Genomic DNA, 20,693 nt, shown 5'->3' on the forward strand with positions numbered 1-20,693 from the left:
GGTTCAAGGAGAGAAAAAAAAATCCCTGGAACAACACGAGGAAGAAATCCTGATTGGAACCTCATACTCTTCTGTGTGAAAGCAGATCGTGGAATTATAAATCATTACTCTATCACAGTTGTATACTATAAAGTCGAACAGTACTAGCTCACTTTTTAAAAATCCCTTAATTAAAAGAGGGAAATTTCACCGTTCAGGATGAGCAAGTTAGTTTACAGTGATCCCAGCAGCAGCTCTTGGGGACAGAATCAAGGTTTGTTGTCCACTGAAGAGAGAGCGAGACTTCTTTGGGGTATCATCGTGTGACCATCATCGTCGTTATAATATGAATCCAAAACTTGAATGGATCCTCTAGAGATCGACTAAAAAAAATTACGTCAATCAAACTGCTGCTATTTATGTGGTTTTCTTTTAGGCCATTTAGCCCCGCCCAGCAAAATTTCTGATAATTTGCATAATATGCAAAACCTACTTTTCTACTAAACTAATCCTAGGATTTAAAAACATCTTTTTGGGGTATCTTTTCAAAAACCCAGGGCGTCACATTACTCATAAGTCTCTGTCTGTCCATCACTAATTATTATTTGTAAAAAACTGAGCTTAATTTTTACACAATCAGCTATAACACAGGATGTATTGGATGTATTTGCACACAACTTCAAAGCCATATTCAGGACTAGATTCTGAGGTTGTTTGCTAAGACTGCTAAATTGAAATACCTGTTTTACACAAGTCTGAAACACCCTAGCAACCACCTGGGATCCCATAGCAACTGCCTAGGAATGCTCTAGCAATACTTGCTGCCCCTGAAAAAAAAAAAAAACACGATAGAAACCATCACAGAAATGCTAACACTTTCCACTACAAATACCATTACAAACTACATTACAAAAACCATTACCAAATGTCAAAAAGTGTTCTATTGGTCCATAATGGTATCCACTAGACATGACATGCCACCAATAGAATTACCAGTAGGGACCAGTAGAGTTTCCAGGAACTGCACTTTTCCAGTTAAATACGAGACCTACGGAGGAAAACTCCGGCTTTAATACTGCGTTAAAAATAATCAGAAATAATAAACATACTGTACATGCCTTTATTACAGGAGTCGCCATGTGGTCACGTGACACATTCCTACATCAATCTTTAAATAACACGCAAAACCCAGGAGATTAAACATTTAAAAAAAAAAAAAAAAAAAAACCCAAATTGGACATAATTAATTTAATAACAAAACAGAAAATGTACAATGAAATGAGAAGGTAGCAAAAGATAAACAGCTTACAACTCTTTTTTTTTTCACATTCAAAGGCTTTAACATCTCAGGACATACACGACGGCCCCTGAACTCGCGCGATCTCTTAAAACAAAACACCATCCATATATTAGAATTTAAATTAAAAACACAAACAACAGTAAGGCTGAACCATGGTCAGCGAATAATCTTATAGAAGAATAAAAATATAAAAAGCTGTATCTTTGTAACATTAAGTTACTTTCTGAATATCTGTACATCACAGTTGTATTCGGCCACAGAGCAGGTAGAATTGTACAAATTCCGTCTGGAGAAACCCACATCCACGTGTTAATTATGACTGATACAGCATGTCGTTGTGTTTCAGACTGCATTTATAGATCTTACAGAGGATTTCACTAAATCTATATAAAAAAAAAAAAGACATAAAAAACCCTGCTAAATTCCACAAAACGACATGAAAAAAACCCAAATGTGTAGCAAATAAAGTGTACCCTTTTCTGATTTTTAAAGCGCACCTATCATGGTTTCGAAACGTGCCTAATTTTGTTTTAAAACTCTCATACAATAGATTTACGTGCATCCGAGGTCAAAAAACACTTTAACGTGCTCATAATTTAAATTGCAGCATTACATTTTTTCCCGCAGTGTCACAAACAACTCATTAAATGATCCGTTCTAAAAGATTCGTTCTAAACTACTTCTTTCAGAAAGCATACTCTGCTCTGATTGGTCAGATGTCCCAGTCTGTTGTGATTGGTCTACGGCTGTCAGTGAGCAGTGAATGAAGGCCAGAGGCGGGGTTTTTTGTTACAAACCTATGTAGGTTAGTACACGGAGTAAAATCTGGAATCAGTAACGACTCGTTTCAGCTGTTCAGAATCGGTTCCTTCTTTTGGGAGTCGATAACTCAGTTCGTCGTGCTCTTTGATTTTTGAAACTTTGCAAACTTTTTTACATTCACAAACAGCTACATATATAAACACACTACATGAAAGGTAATATTTGAAAAACCATAATAGGTGCACTTTAAGAATCAGTATTTAAAAAAAAAATAAAAAAATCTAAATCTGATCTGTAAACCAAAAAAACCAAACCAACAACCACAAAAGTACAAATAAAATGCCACTATAAACGCCAGAACCATACCATTCTGCATAAATAGCATAGAATTATAGTCTTTTAAATTTATAACGCAGCACCAAAGCCTCCTGAATGCAGGACTTAACGGAACTGCTAAAAGTAGTTGTTGTTTTTGTGGCAACAGAACAACCCGGACGTCTCGTTTGTAATCCCAGGCATCAAACCGTCACTCATCGGACTTCCCTGATAGCGCAAACGTATAAACAATAAATGTACAGGAAGAGAAACACAGGGGGGTACAGTATACTCCCAGTATACTCCCGCTTTAATAAATAAGGAGTCTGGGATTAATAAGTCCAACAGAACAGGCACTGATTTTCATGGTGGAAAAAAAAAAAAAAAAAAAAAAAATCCTCGGATGAGGAAGGTGCAACGAAAACATCTACAGCAGTCGTACGCTGATAAATACACTCGTACTGCCTTTATGTACAGTTCAGTGCAAAATGCAATCCTCTGGCGTTTCTCTTCCTCCACCAACTTTCAAAATGATTCGAGTACCTGTGTACGTCCTGATACGACAGACAGCCGTGTTGAACTTGATTGCAGCCCTTAAAGGGAACACAAATTGATGCATGTGGAGCCTTTAGCTATGTGCAGACTTACGCTAGTGGTGCACTGGCTCTTATCCGTATAAATTACAGTTCGATTGTAAATGTGCCCAACACTACAGCTCGCGAGCACTGAGCAGAACATCAGTGGATTTCTTCAGGCTTGTGCGATATTACAATATTATCGTCTCTACGTGATATTAGGTTACGTTCATGTTATCAGACCTGCCAACTTTTACGCGTTCTGTGTTCTCGGCAAAAACACTGCGTTATCGCTCCAAAATACACTGAAACTACAGAAACATACGGACGAAAAATTCAGACGAGCGGTAGGCCTGTAGTTTTCTCAGAGGAGGACGGAGAAAATAAAAAAATAAATAAATAAAAAAATAAAAGACATGTCCGAAACGGAGAGAAACAAAATCGGACAGGGACAGGTGAAAATTTTATCCTGTCCGAATAGTGCTATATTAGACAACAATAGTTATTAAGGATGTCACAGAAAAATCTGGGCGGGGAGGTGGCGGGCTACGTCGTCAAGTGTCAAATCAAATGCTTTGTTAGGGGTAAATTAACAAGTGATTAAATATGCATTGTGAGCGACAGCAACTGAGAAAATGTTGTATATATATTATAATGTCCACATGGCACATTAGAGAACCAATTTCTAAAAGGATTACCTATAAATGTGATTTATATATATTATATATATATATATATATATATATATATATATATATATATAAATTAGAGCTGGAACAACTAATTCATAAAATTGATAATCGATTATGAAAATTGTTGTCAATGAATCTCATTATCGATTAGTCGGTCTGCCCGCGGCACAGGGTATATTAACTCATTACGTTACTTCTGTTCCGAAAACACGCTTTGGAGACTAAATACTAAAGTTGTGTGAAGTACTATACACTTACCCTATGCACTGTATACTCCACCGTCTAGTGTGTGGATTTTAGAAAGGTAATATCTCAAATGGAACACTAGCCGTTTTTTTACTAACCGGAAGTATAAGTCGCTTCCTAGTCAGTGATGCATGACGTCATCTTTAGCCTAATACCTAGAGTCACCGACAGTGACTTTCTTCAGTTTACTCTTTATGTCACCGTTACCTTTTATTCCCAACATGACCTCAGTCTCCATCAGACGGAGGCGAAATCGTCACGTGACTGAGGAAGAAAGTGTGCGACCTCCAAGTCCTCTAAGGCAAGGGAGCATTTTATATTAAACACTGCAGAGAACTTTATAAAGCGGAGTTTGTGCAGCATGGAAGCACGACAGTGATGCTGTCGCGAGTTGCTTAAAAGATTTCATTTAATTTAAGTTTATTGTCATTATATGCTGCATCAATGTAACTTCTGTCATTTATTATAACGGAAGTGACGTGTTAGTAACGAGGCCGCATTGCTCCTCACAGGCAGTGCAGACGCTGTGATACAGAGTGTAGCGCGAGTAAGATCTGTAATGTCTAATTAAAACATTATGATCAAAAGTAAACAGAATTAAAATAATATGTCTAAAGGCAGCGAGTAACAGAAACAGAAATGATTAAATCGTTATTCGCAAAATTTTCAAGTAGAAAATCTCAATTAGGGGTAAAAATTTATATATATATATATATATATATATATATATATATATATATATATATATATATATATATATATATATATATATATATATATATATATCGCACAAGCCTACTGCCGAATGAACGTTTAAATTAATCCTAAAATGCTGGTCTTGCCAAAGTCTTTAGAAGTGCTTAACTACTAAAAGGCTCAGTTCACGAGGATGTGCCTTGTCTCTCTCTCTCTCTCTCTCATTCATATCGCCTCTCTACATGTCTGTATTCTGATGATTGTGGTAAATCTTTCCCCAGACTTCTTGGATCTTCTTACACCATTTGTCCGCATTGCCGTTGGGGTCCATTAAATAATACGTCCTGTGTGGCTGCATGGGGAAGAATCAGAAATAAATAAGGACTTATAAGAAAGTGCACTTTCATTTTTATTGCGATGAAACAAAAACACTCTCCACGTTTATATCTGAAGATATAGGATACACACAGCTCTTGCTCGCTCTGTATTAATGAACACAGGACACGTTTTGAAATAAAACCGGTTTTACCGTGTGGACGAAGAAAGTCTTGAAGTTCTTGGCTTCTGGTCGCAGCTCAGGAGACCATGGGATCTCCCCTTTGAGGACTTTATTCACAGGATCTACGTAGTAAAGATGCGGCCCCTCCGTCAGTAGCAGCTGCCTTCGACGAGCAAACAAGCCCTGTGTGGATAGAAGAGAGTCACTGTGCTCTTTAATGCAGCTCCACACCCAGACTACAGAGGGCGCTCTGAGACTGATACTAAAACTGTACACACCCTTTTGAACATCTGATATACGCTATATATAGTTCATATGACTAAATAGGTGACTACTTTATGGGGAAAATAATATAATCTCACCTTTCTTTTGTCAACTGGTCCCATTTTTAATATCAAGTTGTTTTCAACAAACTGGTGCCTTAAAACAGAAAGAAATAAAAGGACCAGTTAGGAGATACAGCACGATCTCTTCCTAATCTGAGCTTCAGTTCGCTGAAGACCTCAATCAAATATTTTTTTTCAAACAACAAGTTTTACAAGTGGACGCAAAATATGCTTGAGAGAACGCAAAAGCATTGAAATATAAATTTTCTTCCCATCTCATCATTTTTCCAATCACAATGTCCCCTTAGGGGCTCTGTACTGATCATATCTAGATTATTAGATTTCTTTTTTTTTTTTTTTACACGTTACTTTGCATGTAAATATCACTTATATTAAAAAAGAAACTGATTGTCAACATGTAGGAAAACCATGAGTTATAAATAAATAAATACTATTTGAACTGTTGTGTGATATAGCTGATTTTGGAGGTAAATTATTTATTTATTTATTAACTAAATCATTGGAGTCTGACACAAATAATGTTATTTATTTTAGAATTTTGTTTAGAAGATTTATAAAGAATTGCAAACAGATCTACAAATGGCAAATCGAACAGCAGAAATCAGTATCATGACTGAATAGATTTTATTTTAATTAAATAAATTTAAATGACAGTAATGATCTCGAGCAAACTGGAGGCGATTTATATCCCTTTAAATGGACTGCCCATAAGTGAGGACATAATGTCTCGCTACTGCTTTTCTTCCCCTGACTAGTTAATGTCTTAATCGACTAATCTATGCAACCCCTAACAGATGATGGAACAATCAAACTTTCCAAACATGAAATTTTCTCCAGAAGGAGCATGCTACACGACACAGCCAGTTTTGTGAAGCCTGATGAATGGAGTGACCTACCAGGGGTTCCTGCTGGTCTGCTTCTGCAACAGCAGCTGCTTCTCCTCGCTGGAGAACTGCAGGTCCAGCTCAAAGGAGTTGCTGTCCAGGTCATGGATGTACTGCTCGATGTTGCTGGTGGATCTCTGGGGCAACAACGTGGTCAGCACCGACAGAGCCTGCGAGGAACTGGAGTGAACCACCTCCATGCTGCTGAACTGACTCAGGAGGTCATCATACTGCCCAGTGAGAAATTTCAAACAGTTCATAAACATGGAGTGAAATGACATCAGCACAGAGAGTACTGTACCAGAAGAGAGTGTAAATGATTTTCACCAGTCTAGATAATTATATGTGAAGAAACAGGGGTCGAATACTGTGACATCCGTCTCAGATCTTATCCTCCATTTTGTATCTGTAATCATTACCACATGATGACTGTGGGTTAGGGCTGAATAACATATCACTTCAGCATCGTCGCTGCACCAATGTTCTGCACACACGACAGTCACCTTGGACAACTACTTTGTTTCCTTCCTTTTTAAGAGACCAAATGTAACTGGAAAATTGGCTGCTCAGCTGTTCCATGGCCAAGTGTATGTTGTTCTCTCATTATTTCACTTATTACATCACTCTAGGGTTGATTTCATGTGTGTTAATTCACCAATTCAAGTGTGCAATCTGTTGGTTAACTCAATATGAAGTCCAAAGAGCAGTGACTGCCAGCGAAGCAAACCATCATTAGGCTGAAAAAGCAAAACAAACCCGTCTGTGAAAACATTAGCAGATTTGTCTACATCTAGGAACACCAAAAGACCAAGACGACCATGGAAAACAACTGTAGTTGATGAGAGAAGAATTCTTTCCCGGGTGAAGAAAAATCCCTACACAACACCCGGCCAGATCAAGAACACACTCCAGGAGGTAGGTCTATCTGTGTCAAAGTCAACAACCAAGAGAAACCTTCATCAGTAGTTTGCCAAAAAACATTTAGAAAAGCCAATACAGTTCTGGAACAACATCTTATGGACAGATGAGACAAAGATCAACTTGCAGCAGAATGACCTGCTCAGGATTAGAAGTGTACCACCTCATTTTATGGTGTGGGCATGTACAACTGCCAATGGCACTGGTTTCCTTGTATCTATTGATGGGAGGAAACCAGAGGCGGGAGAACCCACAGGAAACCCTGGGAGACACAGGGAGAACATCCACACAAGCTCCACGTGGACAGTACCCCGATCTCAGGACCGAAAGCAGGTACCTTGGACACTTGGCGCTTTTTACGTTCATGAAAAGAATACCGGGAGTGCTCGTACATATTCTGTGTTTAGCCTGTTTGAATCAAACCCTGGCGTGTTTACCTCCATAGTGCTGTTCGTTGGAGCTCAGCACTCACACTCTGGTGCAGAATATAACTATCTCGCTGAGAAGTGAACGCAACATGCTGCGTTTTTTGCCCTCTAACCTGATAGGCAAAGTGCAAATCTCAGCTAACAGATAGTGCTAGAGCCGGAGGATACGATGATATAATAATATATATAATGACGATATCGTGATCGAATATATCACAATACACTTTTCTGAGATTAATGATATTATTAGTATTATTATTTTTAAATTAACAACAAACTGACTGTTTGCAGCTGATTTGATGTTAAAAGTTCATGCTTAACCTTACAATGTTTACAAATTACAGATTTTTTTTGTCTTCATTTCTCCATTTTTTTTCCAAATAAAAATTAGTTGTTTTGAAAAATGTAACTAATCGTTGTAGACATTATATAAAGCACTGAACAGTTTTATTTTTTTTAATGACAACACTACTGTTTTCTTAATTATATGATAATACGGTCATAACGCCCACCTCTAGACAGAACTACAGTGCTACGTACAGGAAGTATCCAGATGTAAACTAGATTTAAAATAGTTACTTAATTCTGTAAAGTCATTTGATCACGATTTCCATGCTCCACCATTTCTACACGCGCCTGTGAACAGGTTTTGTACGGGTTTACTGTCGTTATATTTTGAACAACAAACAAGAATATTCTGCGACGACATTTTCAGCCTCGTGCCTTCATACTTAATCTTCAGCCAACGTTGATTTTTAAATTATTTAATTTCTTTTTTCGGTTTGTTGAACTGTGTGGAACGTGAGACCGGCCCAAATCAAACTGAAATACGTCAGATGACTGGACAGAGAACACCACTCATCGTAACTTTTCACCTTTATAAAAACATCTTGTACTGCTCAGTGCTCTTACCAGAAAAGATGACTTATAGGCTGGAGAAGAAAGATAAGCTACCATTGGATTAATAACGGAGCGACTCAGAACACAAGAATTCAAGTTTAAAAAAAAAGTCACTGTTTGTTTTCAGCTGTTTTTTTATAAGGACTGTTTTTTCAGCTGTTGTTTTTAAGGACTGAAACATGCTCACATTGCCGTAGTACTCCTCCTCATCCTCGGCCATGGCTGGCAGGTACGGGGTGAGTTTCGGAGGAGTCTGCAGATGGAGGTTCTCCCAAGAGATGCTCTCAAAGAAGGCGTGGGCTCTCAGGGGATTGTAGCCCCCCATCTCCTCACAGCCTAGACGCTTGGTGGGGTCTGGACACTGGAAAAGCAAAAAAAAATAAATCAAAATAAATCACATTAGAAATGCTTTTGATGAGAAAAACAAATAATAAATAAATAAATAAATAAATAAATCAAACTCACTAATAGCTTCTCCACCAGATCCTTAGCTTTGGGAAAGAATTTCTCTGGAAATTCATACTCCAGTTTTATTATCTTCTGGAATATCAAGTATTCATTCCTAGTCAGAGACAAGAAGAAACATGATGAAACAAAGACAAATAATACACACCGCTTGAGCTATGAAAAACACTGCGGCCCCAATCTGTGATCAGATCTTTTTTTTTTTTAGTGCTTCAATCAACTGGAACAGTCACAAAGTGTTAGAGTTTGTACGACCAACAGAGACAATCTGTTAGTAGTAAATGTAACAAGGAGGCGAACGGACCATGTGACAAGAGTGGTTGGGTTTTCTTTTTTTTCTTTTTAGAGCCTGTAGGCTCTCTACACAAACAAGTCATAAACACCAAAGCCATTACTTCCTGTTATTTCACACCATGCTTCTTTTTTTTTTTTTACTTCATTAAAAAACTATTATGACAGTGGTCCTTTTCTAGCACCACAGCCAGAAACGCAAAGTCATACAGTAAGTTTGTCTCAAAGTGGCTTCCGGGGGTATTTGATTTTTTTTTTTTCTTCATAGTTTTGTTATAGCTGTGGAAATCGCAACCAACCATCCCTAAAGCTGTGCTGAATGTTCAGGTCTTAATGTGTTCGGTCAATGGAAAGTTCTAAGGATCTGAAAAAATATCGTACACATTTAATATTTAGTCTAATATTTAGTCTAAATTAGTCTAATATTTCGGAAAACAAGTCTGTGTTCAGGGGGGCCATTGAGATATATATATTATAGATATTAGAGGTTTCTAGCTGGAAAAAAAAGTTTGAGAAAACAAACAAGAACAAGGAGAAAGAAATGTTTGGTTGGGACTTACGCTGCTCTGAAGGGGGGCAATCCAGCCACCAATTGGTAAACTATACAGCCTAGAGCCCAAAGGTCCGAACTACAAGTAGAGTATATAAGAATGTTAGTTAAAGCATTACACATACATATATACACACAGTGCAAAAGGTACATGTAAAGAAATGCTGTAAAGCAAAGATGTCTTCAAAAATAATTAAATGAAATATTTTTACATTTAAAAATAAAATACTATAAGAGCAGTAAATAGTAACGAATGAAAGAAAGGCAGTATTTGGTGTGACGACTCTTTGCTTTAAGTAGTCTCAGGTAGAATGAGTGCTGTTTTATAAGGAAATGAGCTGTAAGTTTTATTGAGCATCTTGCAGAACCAGTCACGGTTCTTCTGGAGATGTTGACTGTCGCACTCGCTTCTTATTTTTGCAGCAAAACCCAGCAGCCTTCATTGTGTTTTTGTCTGAAAAGTGTCTCTTATGTAATACGCTGCTTTCTTTACTGACACAAAAACATTTTTCTCTAACATTTCATTCTGTGTTGGAAAACATTTCCAAATATTTGGAAATCTAAAATGTTTTATTTGATATATAAATCAGTCCGTGCAGGATTTTTCACTTGCAGAAATGAACGTAAAACCAAGCAAACTCTGCAATATTAGCAGGATCTTGCAACTGCAAAAAAAAAAATAAGTTCACCACAGATTTCCCACGTGTGACATCATCACAACTCGCGTTCAGCGAGTACATGAGTACAGCTAAAAGGTCTCGTTTACCAACAAACATCACTGTGAAAGACCGTGTGAAACAATTTCATGAGAATATGATTTCTCCAATTCAAGTAGTTTCCCGCAGAAAAAAAAGAAAAAGGGTACAAAAAACTAGGGGGGCAGAAAAGAAGAAGAAGAAAAAAAAACAGCACAGACACACACAGGAAAATCAATCATTTTTATATACATTAAACAGTGAAACCGAGTCGGTTCTAATTAAAGCGTTCATGCCGAGTACCTTTTACATGCTGATTTTTCAGTCAGCAGTTCTGGAGAAACATACTGCGCCGTCCCGACAAAAGAGTTCGCTCTCGCTGTTAAGGATAAAAGAAATGAGTCACAACCAACATGCATGACAAGTCCACCTGTGCCTGTATCTGCAGTAAGCATTAAACACATCTGCTTACAAATGACTACAACACAGAGTACGTCTTTCAGGTCATCATATGTTTTTATCATTATTATAATATTTTTTTTTTTTTTTTACAGTAAATCCCATATTTACAGTTTATGTTTGGGAGCGGGAAGGGGGTGGGTGCTAGAGATGTTGTGCTATAGTAACGTATCTATAAATAACAAAAGGCAGAATGCTGACCTACAGAAAGGTTAAGGTAAGTTAACCACAACAAAGTGGAGTAAACACTGGCAGGAGAAGAAGAGAACGAGGGAACGGTTTACTTTGAGAGCTATCGGAGGAAAACTGCTTCGCCGTTCCAAAATCCGTAATCTGAACGTGCATCTCCTCGCTCAGTAAAATATTCTCTGGTTTCAGGTCCCTACAAGAAACAAACATAATGCAGTGAAAGCCAACAAGAACAAAAGACAGTACAACCTAAAAAAATAAACCCACAAGAGTCGGTGTAATGACGTCTGACGCGGGACGTTTACTCGGGAAAACTGCAAGACAAGGACGTACCTGTGAATGATTCCTATTGAATGTAGATACTCAAGAGCGCAGACTATTTCTGCGGCGTAAAAGCGTGTGCAGGTCTCATCGAAAGAGCCTATTTTGCGAATGTAGCGGAGCAGTTCGCCGTTCTTAGCGTAACTAAGTCCAAAATCTGACCGGCGTTAAGGAAATCAAGGAGTAATTCTGAGATTTGTGCCAAAAAACAAACAAACAAAAGAACAAACAAAACATGTATCAGGTTAAACATTTCTCAACACCAGAAACAAATAGGATACATAATTTTTCAGCATCCTGAAATGTGAAGTAGAGCTTTACAAAAAAGGGATGATCTATGCTGGACATGATGTCCCGCTCCCTTTTTACATAGTGTGTTTTATTCTCCTTCCTGATGTGCAGCTTCTCCAGAATTTTGACTGAAATTACAGGACACAGGAGCAACATTTGAAACAAGTGCTTTACGGATACAATTGTGCCAAAGACTTCACTGTGAAGAAGAAGAAGAAGAAGCAGAAGAAGCAGAAGCAGAAGGCATTACTTACTTGCATATTCCTTTCCTGTAGAAAGCTCTTTTGCTAAAACCACCTGAAACAACAACAAAAAAAAAAAGTCATGTTTTCAGGGGGAAAAAGAAAAAGAAAAGCAAGCACCTGCTGTGAAATATGTGAACTGCAGCATTATGACTCAACTCACGGTTGAGAAGGAGCCTTCACCGAGGATTCGGCCGAATTTGAAGTCCTCGGGTCGTTTCTTGTGCTGGGTGTGTAAAGTTTGTGTCTGAGAAACAGGGGCCTCCATACCTTCGGCCGCCTTGAGCTTCCTGCGCTGTCCGCTTACCATGGAGAGAGGAGCGCAGGCACACAGCGAGGTCTGGACGAGGGCAGCATCACGCTGAGAGAGAGAGAGAGAGAGAGAGAGTGTAAAGGAGAGACTCGTCTCAGTCGCAAACAGGAACTTTAGAAGCCGCTCAGAGCGGTGAAGCAGCAGCTGATAAACTCGCAGGGGCTGGGCTTGTTTGTGTGTGTGTGTGTGTGTGTGTGTGTGTGTAAGTTTGTTTGTTTGCGTGTGCGGTTACAGGTGCTAAACTCTTCCGCAAGGATCAAGGAGAGCTGAGCTGATCGAGCTTTTCGTTCCCTCTTCCTGCATGTTTACTTTTATGCGCTTTTTAACTGTCATATTGACAACGCCTGGGAGCAGACCTTCAGTCATTCAGAGAATGGAAAAGAGGAATCTGACAACAAGAAATGAGCCACGTGTGAAATGTGTTTACAACATCTCGTTTACACACAAAAAAATAACCATTAATAAAATCTGAGAAAAAACACAAACATAAAAAAAAATCCTTCAATCAGCAAGTGTAAAGAAATTAACTAAGTATAAAAAGTAGACACATAATACAGTTTTTAAATGATACTGTTATTTATCGAAGCAGTTATCCAGTACCAACTGGGACTGTATGAAAATGTATTTGCCCCTGTAGTTACCAATTCTCCAAATCTATGAAGCTGCATTCATAATGGGGTTCTGCTGGACTAGACGCAACCAGGCCTGATTACTGCAAACCCTGTTCAATCAAATCAACACTTAAATAGAACTTTTTAAACAGCATGAAGCTGGTTAAAAGGTCTTACCCAATAATGCACTATTTAACGCCAAAGTTGAAAGAAATTCCAGAAATGAGGAGGAAGGTGATTGAAATACATCGGTCTGAGAAGGGTTACAAAGAACCACAGCGAGAGCCATTATCTCCAAATGAGAAACTCGACACAGTAGTGATCCTTCCCAGAAGTGTCTGAACCTCCAAAATTCCTCCAAGAGCACAGCAACGACTCATCCAGGAAGTCACAAAAGAGCCAAGGACAACATCAAAGGACCTACAGGCCTCTCTTGCATTAATAAAGGTCACTGTTCATGACTCCACTATCAGAAAGACACTGGGCAAAAATGGCATCCATGGAAGAGTGGCGAGGTGAAAACCACTGCTAACCCAGAAGAACATTAAGGCTCATCTGAATTTCGCCAAAACACACCGTGATTATCCTCAAACATTTCGTGAGAATGTTCTGTGGATTGAGGAGTTGAAAGTGGAAGTGTTTGGAAGACAGGGGTCCCGTTACATCTGCCGTAATCCAAACACAGAATTCCACAAAAAGATCATCATTCCTATGGGCAAGCATAGTGGTGACAGTGTGATGGTGTGAGGAGCTTTGCTGCTTCAGGGTCTGGGCAACTTGCAATAATTGAGGGAAACATTAATTCTGCTCTCTAGCAGAAAATCCTAAAGGAGAATGTCCAGTCATCAGTCTGTAAGTTGAAACTCAAGTGTAACTGGTTTCTGCAGTAAGACAATGATCAAAAGCATAGGAGTACGTCCTAGTCCTAGAAGTAAGTGAAAGACTGATCTCCAGTTATCAGAAGTGTTTGGTTGCAGTTATTGCTGCTAAAGGTGGCACAACCAGATTTTATGTTTAAGGGGATAGTTAGCTAGTTTTTCACACGAGTGATGGGTGTTTTTTTTTTTGTTGTTGTTGTTTTTTTTGCTCCAGCAAATAAATAAATAAATAAATAAATAAATAAATAAATACCATTGTGTGTTCACTCAGGTTGCCTTTGTCGTATTTCGTTTGAAGATCTAAAACTATTTAGTATGAGATATACACAAGAAATACTATAATACATATATATATATTAAATATTACCGTATTTATCGTGCACTTGTAATCCGTTTTTTTTTTTTGGTCATTTTGGTGAAACTTTAATTTCATTTCTAACATTTCATCACCTGTCTGTGGTGAGAGCGAGGACAACAAAGCCAACTTGACTTGACTATTCCTCATTTGTTTGTTAGTACAGCAAAACAACACACACACACACACACACACACACACACACACACACAGAGGGAGCGAGAGAGAGAGAGAGAGAGAGAGAGAGAGAGAGATAGCGAGAGAGCGCGCGAGAGAGAGGTTCTGTTATTGGTGTGACTCGGTACTTTCCAAGCACCTGCCACAGAAAGCATCACTTGACAACAATAACCTGTTGAACATACTTAACCACAGATATGAGAGAGGCCTGTGCCCCCCTTTTTTGCCTGTAACTCCCAACCAAACACACACAGACGCCGCTTCTCACAGGAGCTGAGTGGATTCAACCTTGTTTCACTCTTGGTATTGTGAAATTTCAGAATGACTTCGACGAGCTAGAAATGATTCGAAGAAAAAGTACAGATGGTGAGAGATGTTTACTTCAGCTGATAAAGACTACTCGTGCACAATAACATCGAAAACGCGACAGGAGGGGTTTTTTCTTTGTTTTTTTCGGGTTCAGCGCAGGTGGGCTTTAAACACGTTACACACATAAATAAATAAATAAATGAATAAATTTAAAAAAAAAAAACACGTGTAAACAAGACAAACTCGACAAAATCACAGAACCAATAAACAAAACGTCATAACGCACAGTAGCACTGCCAAAAACCTAAAACAAAACCACAAACACAAACCGTGTGAACCTCTCTACACACCATCGTTCTTGTTACAGATCTCTGAATGATACGATTATATTACACACAACAACTGGGTTTTTTTTCCCTTATTATTCTTTTTTATTGTCTGTGTGCATGTGTGTGTGTGTGTGTACAGAAATGTAAATTCGGTATTAAACAAAGTTAAGAGGTGAGGAAGTGGCTTCAACCAAGCAGAAACATGTGGCAATGCTGTGTCCACAAACTGCTGCAATACGCACTCTCCGTAGAAAAATACTATGTTAAAATAAATAAATAAATGGATAAATAAATAAATGAATAAATAAATCCCCACCTGTCTATGGTTTCTGGTGGAGCCGCCATTTTAAATTTTTATTACAGAGGTGGAAATCACATCCTACTACTACCAAAGTTATTACATTTAATCACCGAGTTCTGATCATTCTTACATGCTTTTTAAGCTCACTTGAAGTTTTAATTCAAACCTCAATACCAGAAAATCCAGCAGGTTTATAAATAATTTCACAAAATCAGTCCGTACAGTGATTTTTGTAACTTTTTTACAAAAATTTACAATGCGGCATTTTTGTGCTTCGTGCAATCGCACAAAATTGTTTTGCGCGGTCTTTCGCAGTGATGTTTGTTGGTAAACAAGAGCATTCAGCTGTACTCGTGTTCGATGCACGGGAATCGAAGAGGTCTTTGTCTGAACGCGTGTCGTGATCACGTCACCTGACGCGTCTCGGCCAGAATCTGTGGAAAATCTGCAGTAATTTAGAAAAATCGCAAGCGCCTCAGGAATACTGCGGCGTTTCCTCGGTTTTGCGTTCATTTCTGCGATCGCTAAATCGCTGCAGGGACGGAATTAAAGGACCTAAAGGGTGCAAAATGTTTAATGTATGTAACTTAATGCAATACGGACCCTTTAAAAGAACATACTAATATAAATGATACTAAAATTATAGACTAGTGCACATACTGTAGATTTTCCCCCTGAATGTAACTGAAGTATTTTGTTAAATAAACACACCTGACCTTCACACTCAGATGTGGTTCTTCCCCAAACTGTTAGCATAAACTGTGGAGGCACACAACTGTATACAACGTCTTTGTATTTTTGTAGCTTTACAATTTCCCCTTCACTGGAACTTAAAACTAAAAAAAGAGTTTTATTTAGAAATCAGATCGATATTGGTTAACTAATGTTCTATGTTTCAAGAGGAGTGCTATTCGGCTAAATTAACACTTTTAAAATGCTGTAACTGTAGATCCTTATAGCTTGGCGGTCTGTAACTCGGGAGCGTTTAGACCTGAGGGGAATTCAAATTTCGAATTTGTGCACACGTTCAGGATGTAACGTTTGACGGATTTATAAAATCAGAAGTTCAGATGATGCCCAAAAAAAGATTTAGCTAGCTAAACGTGTCTGTTATAGGCAACTCCTGTGAAATGACGAGACCTGGATATCTAGTCTTAGCTAGCTAGTTTCTTGTAACATGTAGGTGAGCTATGTAGGTTTGTGAACGCAATATAAATCAGGCATGTTGGCTAACTAGCAAGCTAAGCCTGTTAAATACTTCATTAGCAAGCCAACATCACTGATATGATAGTTAGCTGAGGTGAAACGGACACTGCATTTTAAGACGCAGCTCCTCGAACCGATTATCCTTCCCAACTGTCTGTAACCACGACCGGCGTCTTCTGTGGGCTTGGAAATGTGTCCGATTCGATGATATGCGGTAAAAACAAGCGTGTTTATGAGCACTTTTCAAATTGTGATGTCCGACAGGACATCATGACGTTCCAGAAAACAAATTCTGACTTGCTGTTAGACATCTCTAAAGACCCCAGCTGTGTTTGTGCGTCCAGTACTCACTGCCAACGATACAGTGACGTGTCTGACTCCACTACAGATCGGAGCAGATCGGTTAAGATTGTAATATACGTACGTCGCCGTGAAGTCTCAGGTCTTGTACACCTCCTTTTTTCCTCTCTTTTTCACTTCCAAGTCTGTCTCTCCTTAGATGGAAGTTTTGTAACAAAGTTAATTCTTTGTTCAGTCTGTGCTAACTTCTGTCTTCTTCTATAATGCCTGATGAGGTTGGAGAATACATGGAACGGGATCTGAGACCGTTCCTCCATACAGAATCTCTCCAGATCCTTCAAATTTTGAGGTCCACGCTGGTGAACTCCCCTCTTCAGTTCACCCCACAGGTTTTCTATGGTTTTCAAGTCAGGGGACTGGGATGGCAGGACCTTGATTTTGTGGTCAGTAAACCATTTTTGTGTTGATTTTGATGTATGTTTTGGATCAATGTCCTGCTGAAAGATCCAACCACGGCCCATTTGAAGCTTTCTGGCAGAGACAGTCAGGTTTTCATTTAATATCTGTTGATATTTGACATGTCCATGATGCCATGTAACCTAACAAAATGTTCAGGTCCTCTGGCAGAAAAACAGCCCCAAAACATTAAAGAGCCACCACCATATTTAAACATGGGCATGAGGTACTTTTCCATATGGCTACCTCTCTGTGTGCGCCAAAACCACCTCTGGTGTTTATTACCAAAAAGCTCTATTTTGGTTTCATCTGACCACAGAACCCGATCCCATTTGAAGTTCCAGTAGTGTCAAACCGAAGACGCTTGAGTTTGTTTTTGGATGAAATAATCAGATCTAAAGCATTCAAATGTAAATTTTAGGGGCACAATGCTTTTGAAATTGAGTTTTGATGTACACAACACCGACTCTGAGCCGTCTGGAAAGCATAAGCGCAGATTCGGTCGCTTGTGTTTGATCAGGAAATAAATAGCTGAGCGGCCCTAATTTAAATATATTCATTAGTACACGCTTATTTTATAATTGAAAACTCCATGTCAAAAATAAAGAGGATTGTTGCACAAACATCATTCTGTGCACATACAATGTACTACACCCATCCCAGACCTGTCAGGACTGTTTGTTAAACATTTACTACCCAGGAAATTCCCTAATTACCCCAGTTACATGATTATACTCAACACTGACATGGTGCATTATCAGGTGAGATGATTTTTTCCCCCTCATCCCCACCCATAGTCGGAAAAAAAACTGACCCGTAGATAAAATGTCTATGAAATGACTGACAAGAGGCGCATCCAAAAACCAAACGCGTTCCAATACTTCCGGATCGGAAGTCAGCTTTCCAAACAAGTTCTCTCAGTGACTTAATAAACTTTGGCTAAAAGCCTGCAGCTTAATTCATTCTACCATGTTCTATACATATCTTCCAAGTTATTTGGACAAGTAAGGAATTTTAAAAAATCGACTACTGCACCTTTAAGGAGATGACTGAGTTTACACTGGAGGTAAACAAGTGACGCTACATTGCGCGCGCTTTGTTTACAAACACCGTGTCACGTCATCTCGCCGCCTTATCAGATGTTACGCTGATACTAACACAAGTTAATACTTTAACAGTGATTCGACTAAAACATGGACTTTTCTTTTTTATTATTATTTATTTTTGTTTTAGTTCTGACTTCCTGCATAAAACTAGAAAGAAAACAAAAATCAGAAAAACGCCTCCAGCGTTTTTTTTTTTTTTTTTTAAATAAGTAAATAAACAAACATTTATGGGCGGGCAGAATTGAAGTGCGCATGAGCAGAAACCCTTATAACTCACGCTAGCTTTGAACTTCATCAACAAGCGAGTTTATCCTGGTTATAAAACTCCAGGTTTTCGTCGCAGCATCACAGAAGATTCTCTGTAGACACAATCAGTGTTTCAGCTGAATACTTCGCACCCGAAACGTGTGTGAGGTGTTGTAAAAAATAAAACCAAAACAAAACAGAAACCCTGCGCCACTCCCCACGCTGATTAGCTCCTAAAGCCGGGCTAAAGCTAAAAACAGCCCGTCTGCTGTAATCCGTCCCGGGGAGACAGAGCTGAGAACTCACACTCACACTTCCTGCTGAAGGGAGAGTAATTTAGCCACGGTGTACTCACTGTATTTCGCCGCCCGTCTAATCCATGCGAGCTCTCAGCGTTTGTTGTTAGTAATGTTATAGAGAGAGCACTGACTCCCTGCCTCCATTCCCCGCCCTCGTCCCCTGCCTCTGACGTCACGCACCGTACACCACAACTACAGCACTTTTATTCAACCTCACTGTCTGACTACAGAATATAATCGAACAGTTCTGGTCTGTTCCACCGTCTGCAATTCTATCCAACTATATACTTCTCTATTGTGCTGGTAAAAAAAATTAAAATGAAGCTTTCTTCCAAAATGTACTCAAGGCAGTGCGCTCTAGTGGCATCTGTTGGTTAAAACCATGAAGTGCAGTTCCAAGTGCTATAGTTAAGTTCCATCTGTGCATTTCTCCAAGTATGAATGAGTATACATATGAAAAGACATATAAATATACATTTTGTAGATTGTTGGATATGTGATATGATAATTCTAAGAAAAATCAAGAGTAGCAGGATTTTTTTTATCCTAGTTATGTGGACATGGTTACCAACAGCCCTTTGGAGTCTCCAAAAGGTTTTGGTATAAAAACCTCATGGGCATACCCCATGAAGCTGAATGGATGGATGGAGCTTGGACTAGGAAAGTCTTTGTGCTGTGGTCAAATTGTGTTTTCCAGTTGATAGCTTCCAACTGTGGGAATCTGCAGGCATCTGTATGCAAAAAAAAAAAAAAAAAAAAAAAAACTGTTTCAGTGTGTTCCAAACTCCATTACTCAATACCAGTAGCACTTACAGTGATTCTCACTCATGGAGACAAAATGTCAGAGTGTCCCATTTCAAAAGACACCCAAACCATGCATGTAGTCTAAATGGTCCAAGAACAGCTTTAATCTTAATTTGGCTATGAATTGGATAGGCATTTTAGGATAATTTTACTGAAACTTTATGGGGTTAAACACTATATGTTTAAACACCTGACCGTCACCTTTGCTGTTAATAATAACCTCCACTCTTCTGTGAAAAGGCTTTCCACTAGATTTTGAAGCATTGAAACAAAGATGTTCACTGGGGTTGAGGTCAGGACTCTGTGCAGGACACTCAAGTTCTTCTACTCCAACCTTAATACATCATGTTTTCATGGAGCTTGCTTTGTGCACAGGGGCATCGTTGTGCTGGAGCAGGTTTGGTACTCTCAGGTGGTTCCTGGCACCCCAGCAGTGTTGGTCTGGTTTCAGACTCACTTGATTTTAGCATTCCCGAATAATTTGCGTTCACTGTCCATCATCACAAACGTGCACGGAGAACACAACGCAACTCACCATATTTTTTGTTTGTTATTATTTTGGTGCTGTTATACACAGAAGATATTATGCACAGAATTGGACCTCTTCTGTGTCCAACAGCATTCCCCTGCCACTCACGGTACACGTGTGTTCTGGAAACTAATGATGTGGCTAAAATACATTGGATAATATATATGCACAGGTTATTTACTTCCTGAGCAAGTGCGGACCCGAGTACGAGTTGCGTTCACATTCACTGGAATCGCGGCACAGTTCCAGTGCAACTGAATTCAGACCATCTCTGGGGGCAGTTAAGGCTCTGGATTACTGCTTGGAAGGATTTGAGCTTCTTTTGAATCATTTCCCAAGCAGTCATGTGGTTTCGTGACATCACTGGTCAGGTGATTTTAGTAGGACAAATCAAGCACTAATTCAGTGTTTTGAAGCAAAGGGTTTCTTT

The 20,693-nt window shown here is 38.9% G+C and overlaps 1 protein-coding gene across 2 annotated transcripts; it reads right to left on the reverse strand.

The window, feature by feature from the left end:
• Positions 1-4,627: 4,627 nt before the first annotated feature.
• On the reverse strand, positions 4,628-19,175 carry pdpk1a (3-phosphoinositide dependent protein kinase 1a). Of its 2 annotated transcripts, none has more exons than XM_017455045.3 (14): positions 18,663-18,958; positions 12,208-12,405; positions 12,057-12,099; positions 11,793-11,930; positions 11,524-11,668; positions 11,286-11,383; positions 10,846-10,921; positions 9,858-9,926; positions 9,007-9,103; positions 8,729-8,902; positions 6,308-6,525; positions 5,427-5,484; positions 5,095-5,247; positions 4,628-4,917 (listed from the first exon to the last, which is right to left on the reverse strand). In XM_017455045.3, exons 1-14 carry the CDS (start codon positions 18,678-18,680, stop codon positions 4,804-4,806), a joined length of 1,599 nt encoding a protein of 532 aa, XP_017310534.1. In that variant the 5' UTR covers positions 18,681-18,958; the 3' UTR covers positions 4,628-4,803. The 2 variants fall into 2 exon arrangements, with proteins under 2 accessions (XP_017310534.1, XP_047006398.1); XM_047150442.2 differs by lacking the exon at positions 18,663-18,958 and adding an exon at positions 18,987-19,175 and having other exon boundaries at positions 4,629-4,917.
• Between the last annotated feature and the right edge of the window lie 1,518 nt (positions 19,176-20,693).

Source organism: Ictalurus punctatus, chromosome 24, assembly GCF_001660625.3.
Source record: "Ictalurus punctatus breed USDA103 chromosome 24, Coco_2.0, whole genome shotgun sequence".
NCBI lineage: Eukaryota > Metazoa > Chordata > Actinopteri > Siluriformes > Ictaluridae > Ictalurus > Ictalurus punctatus.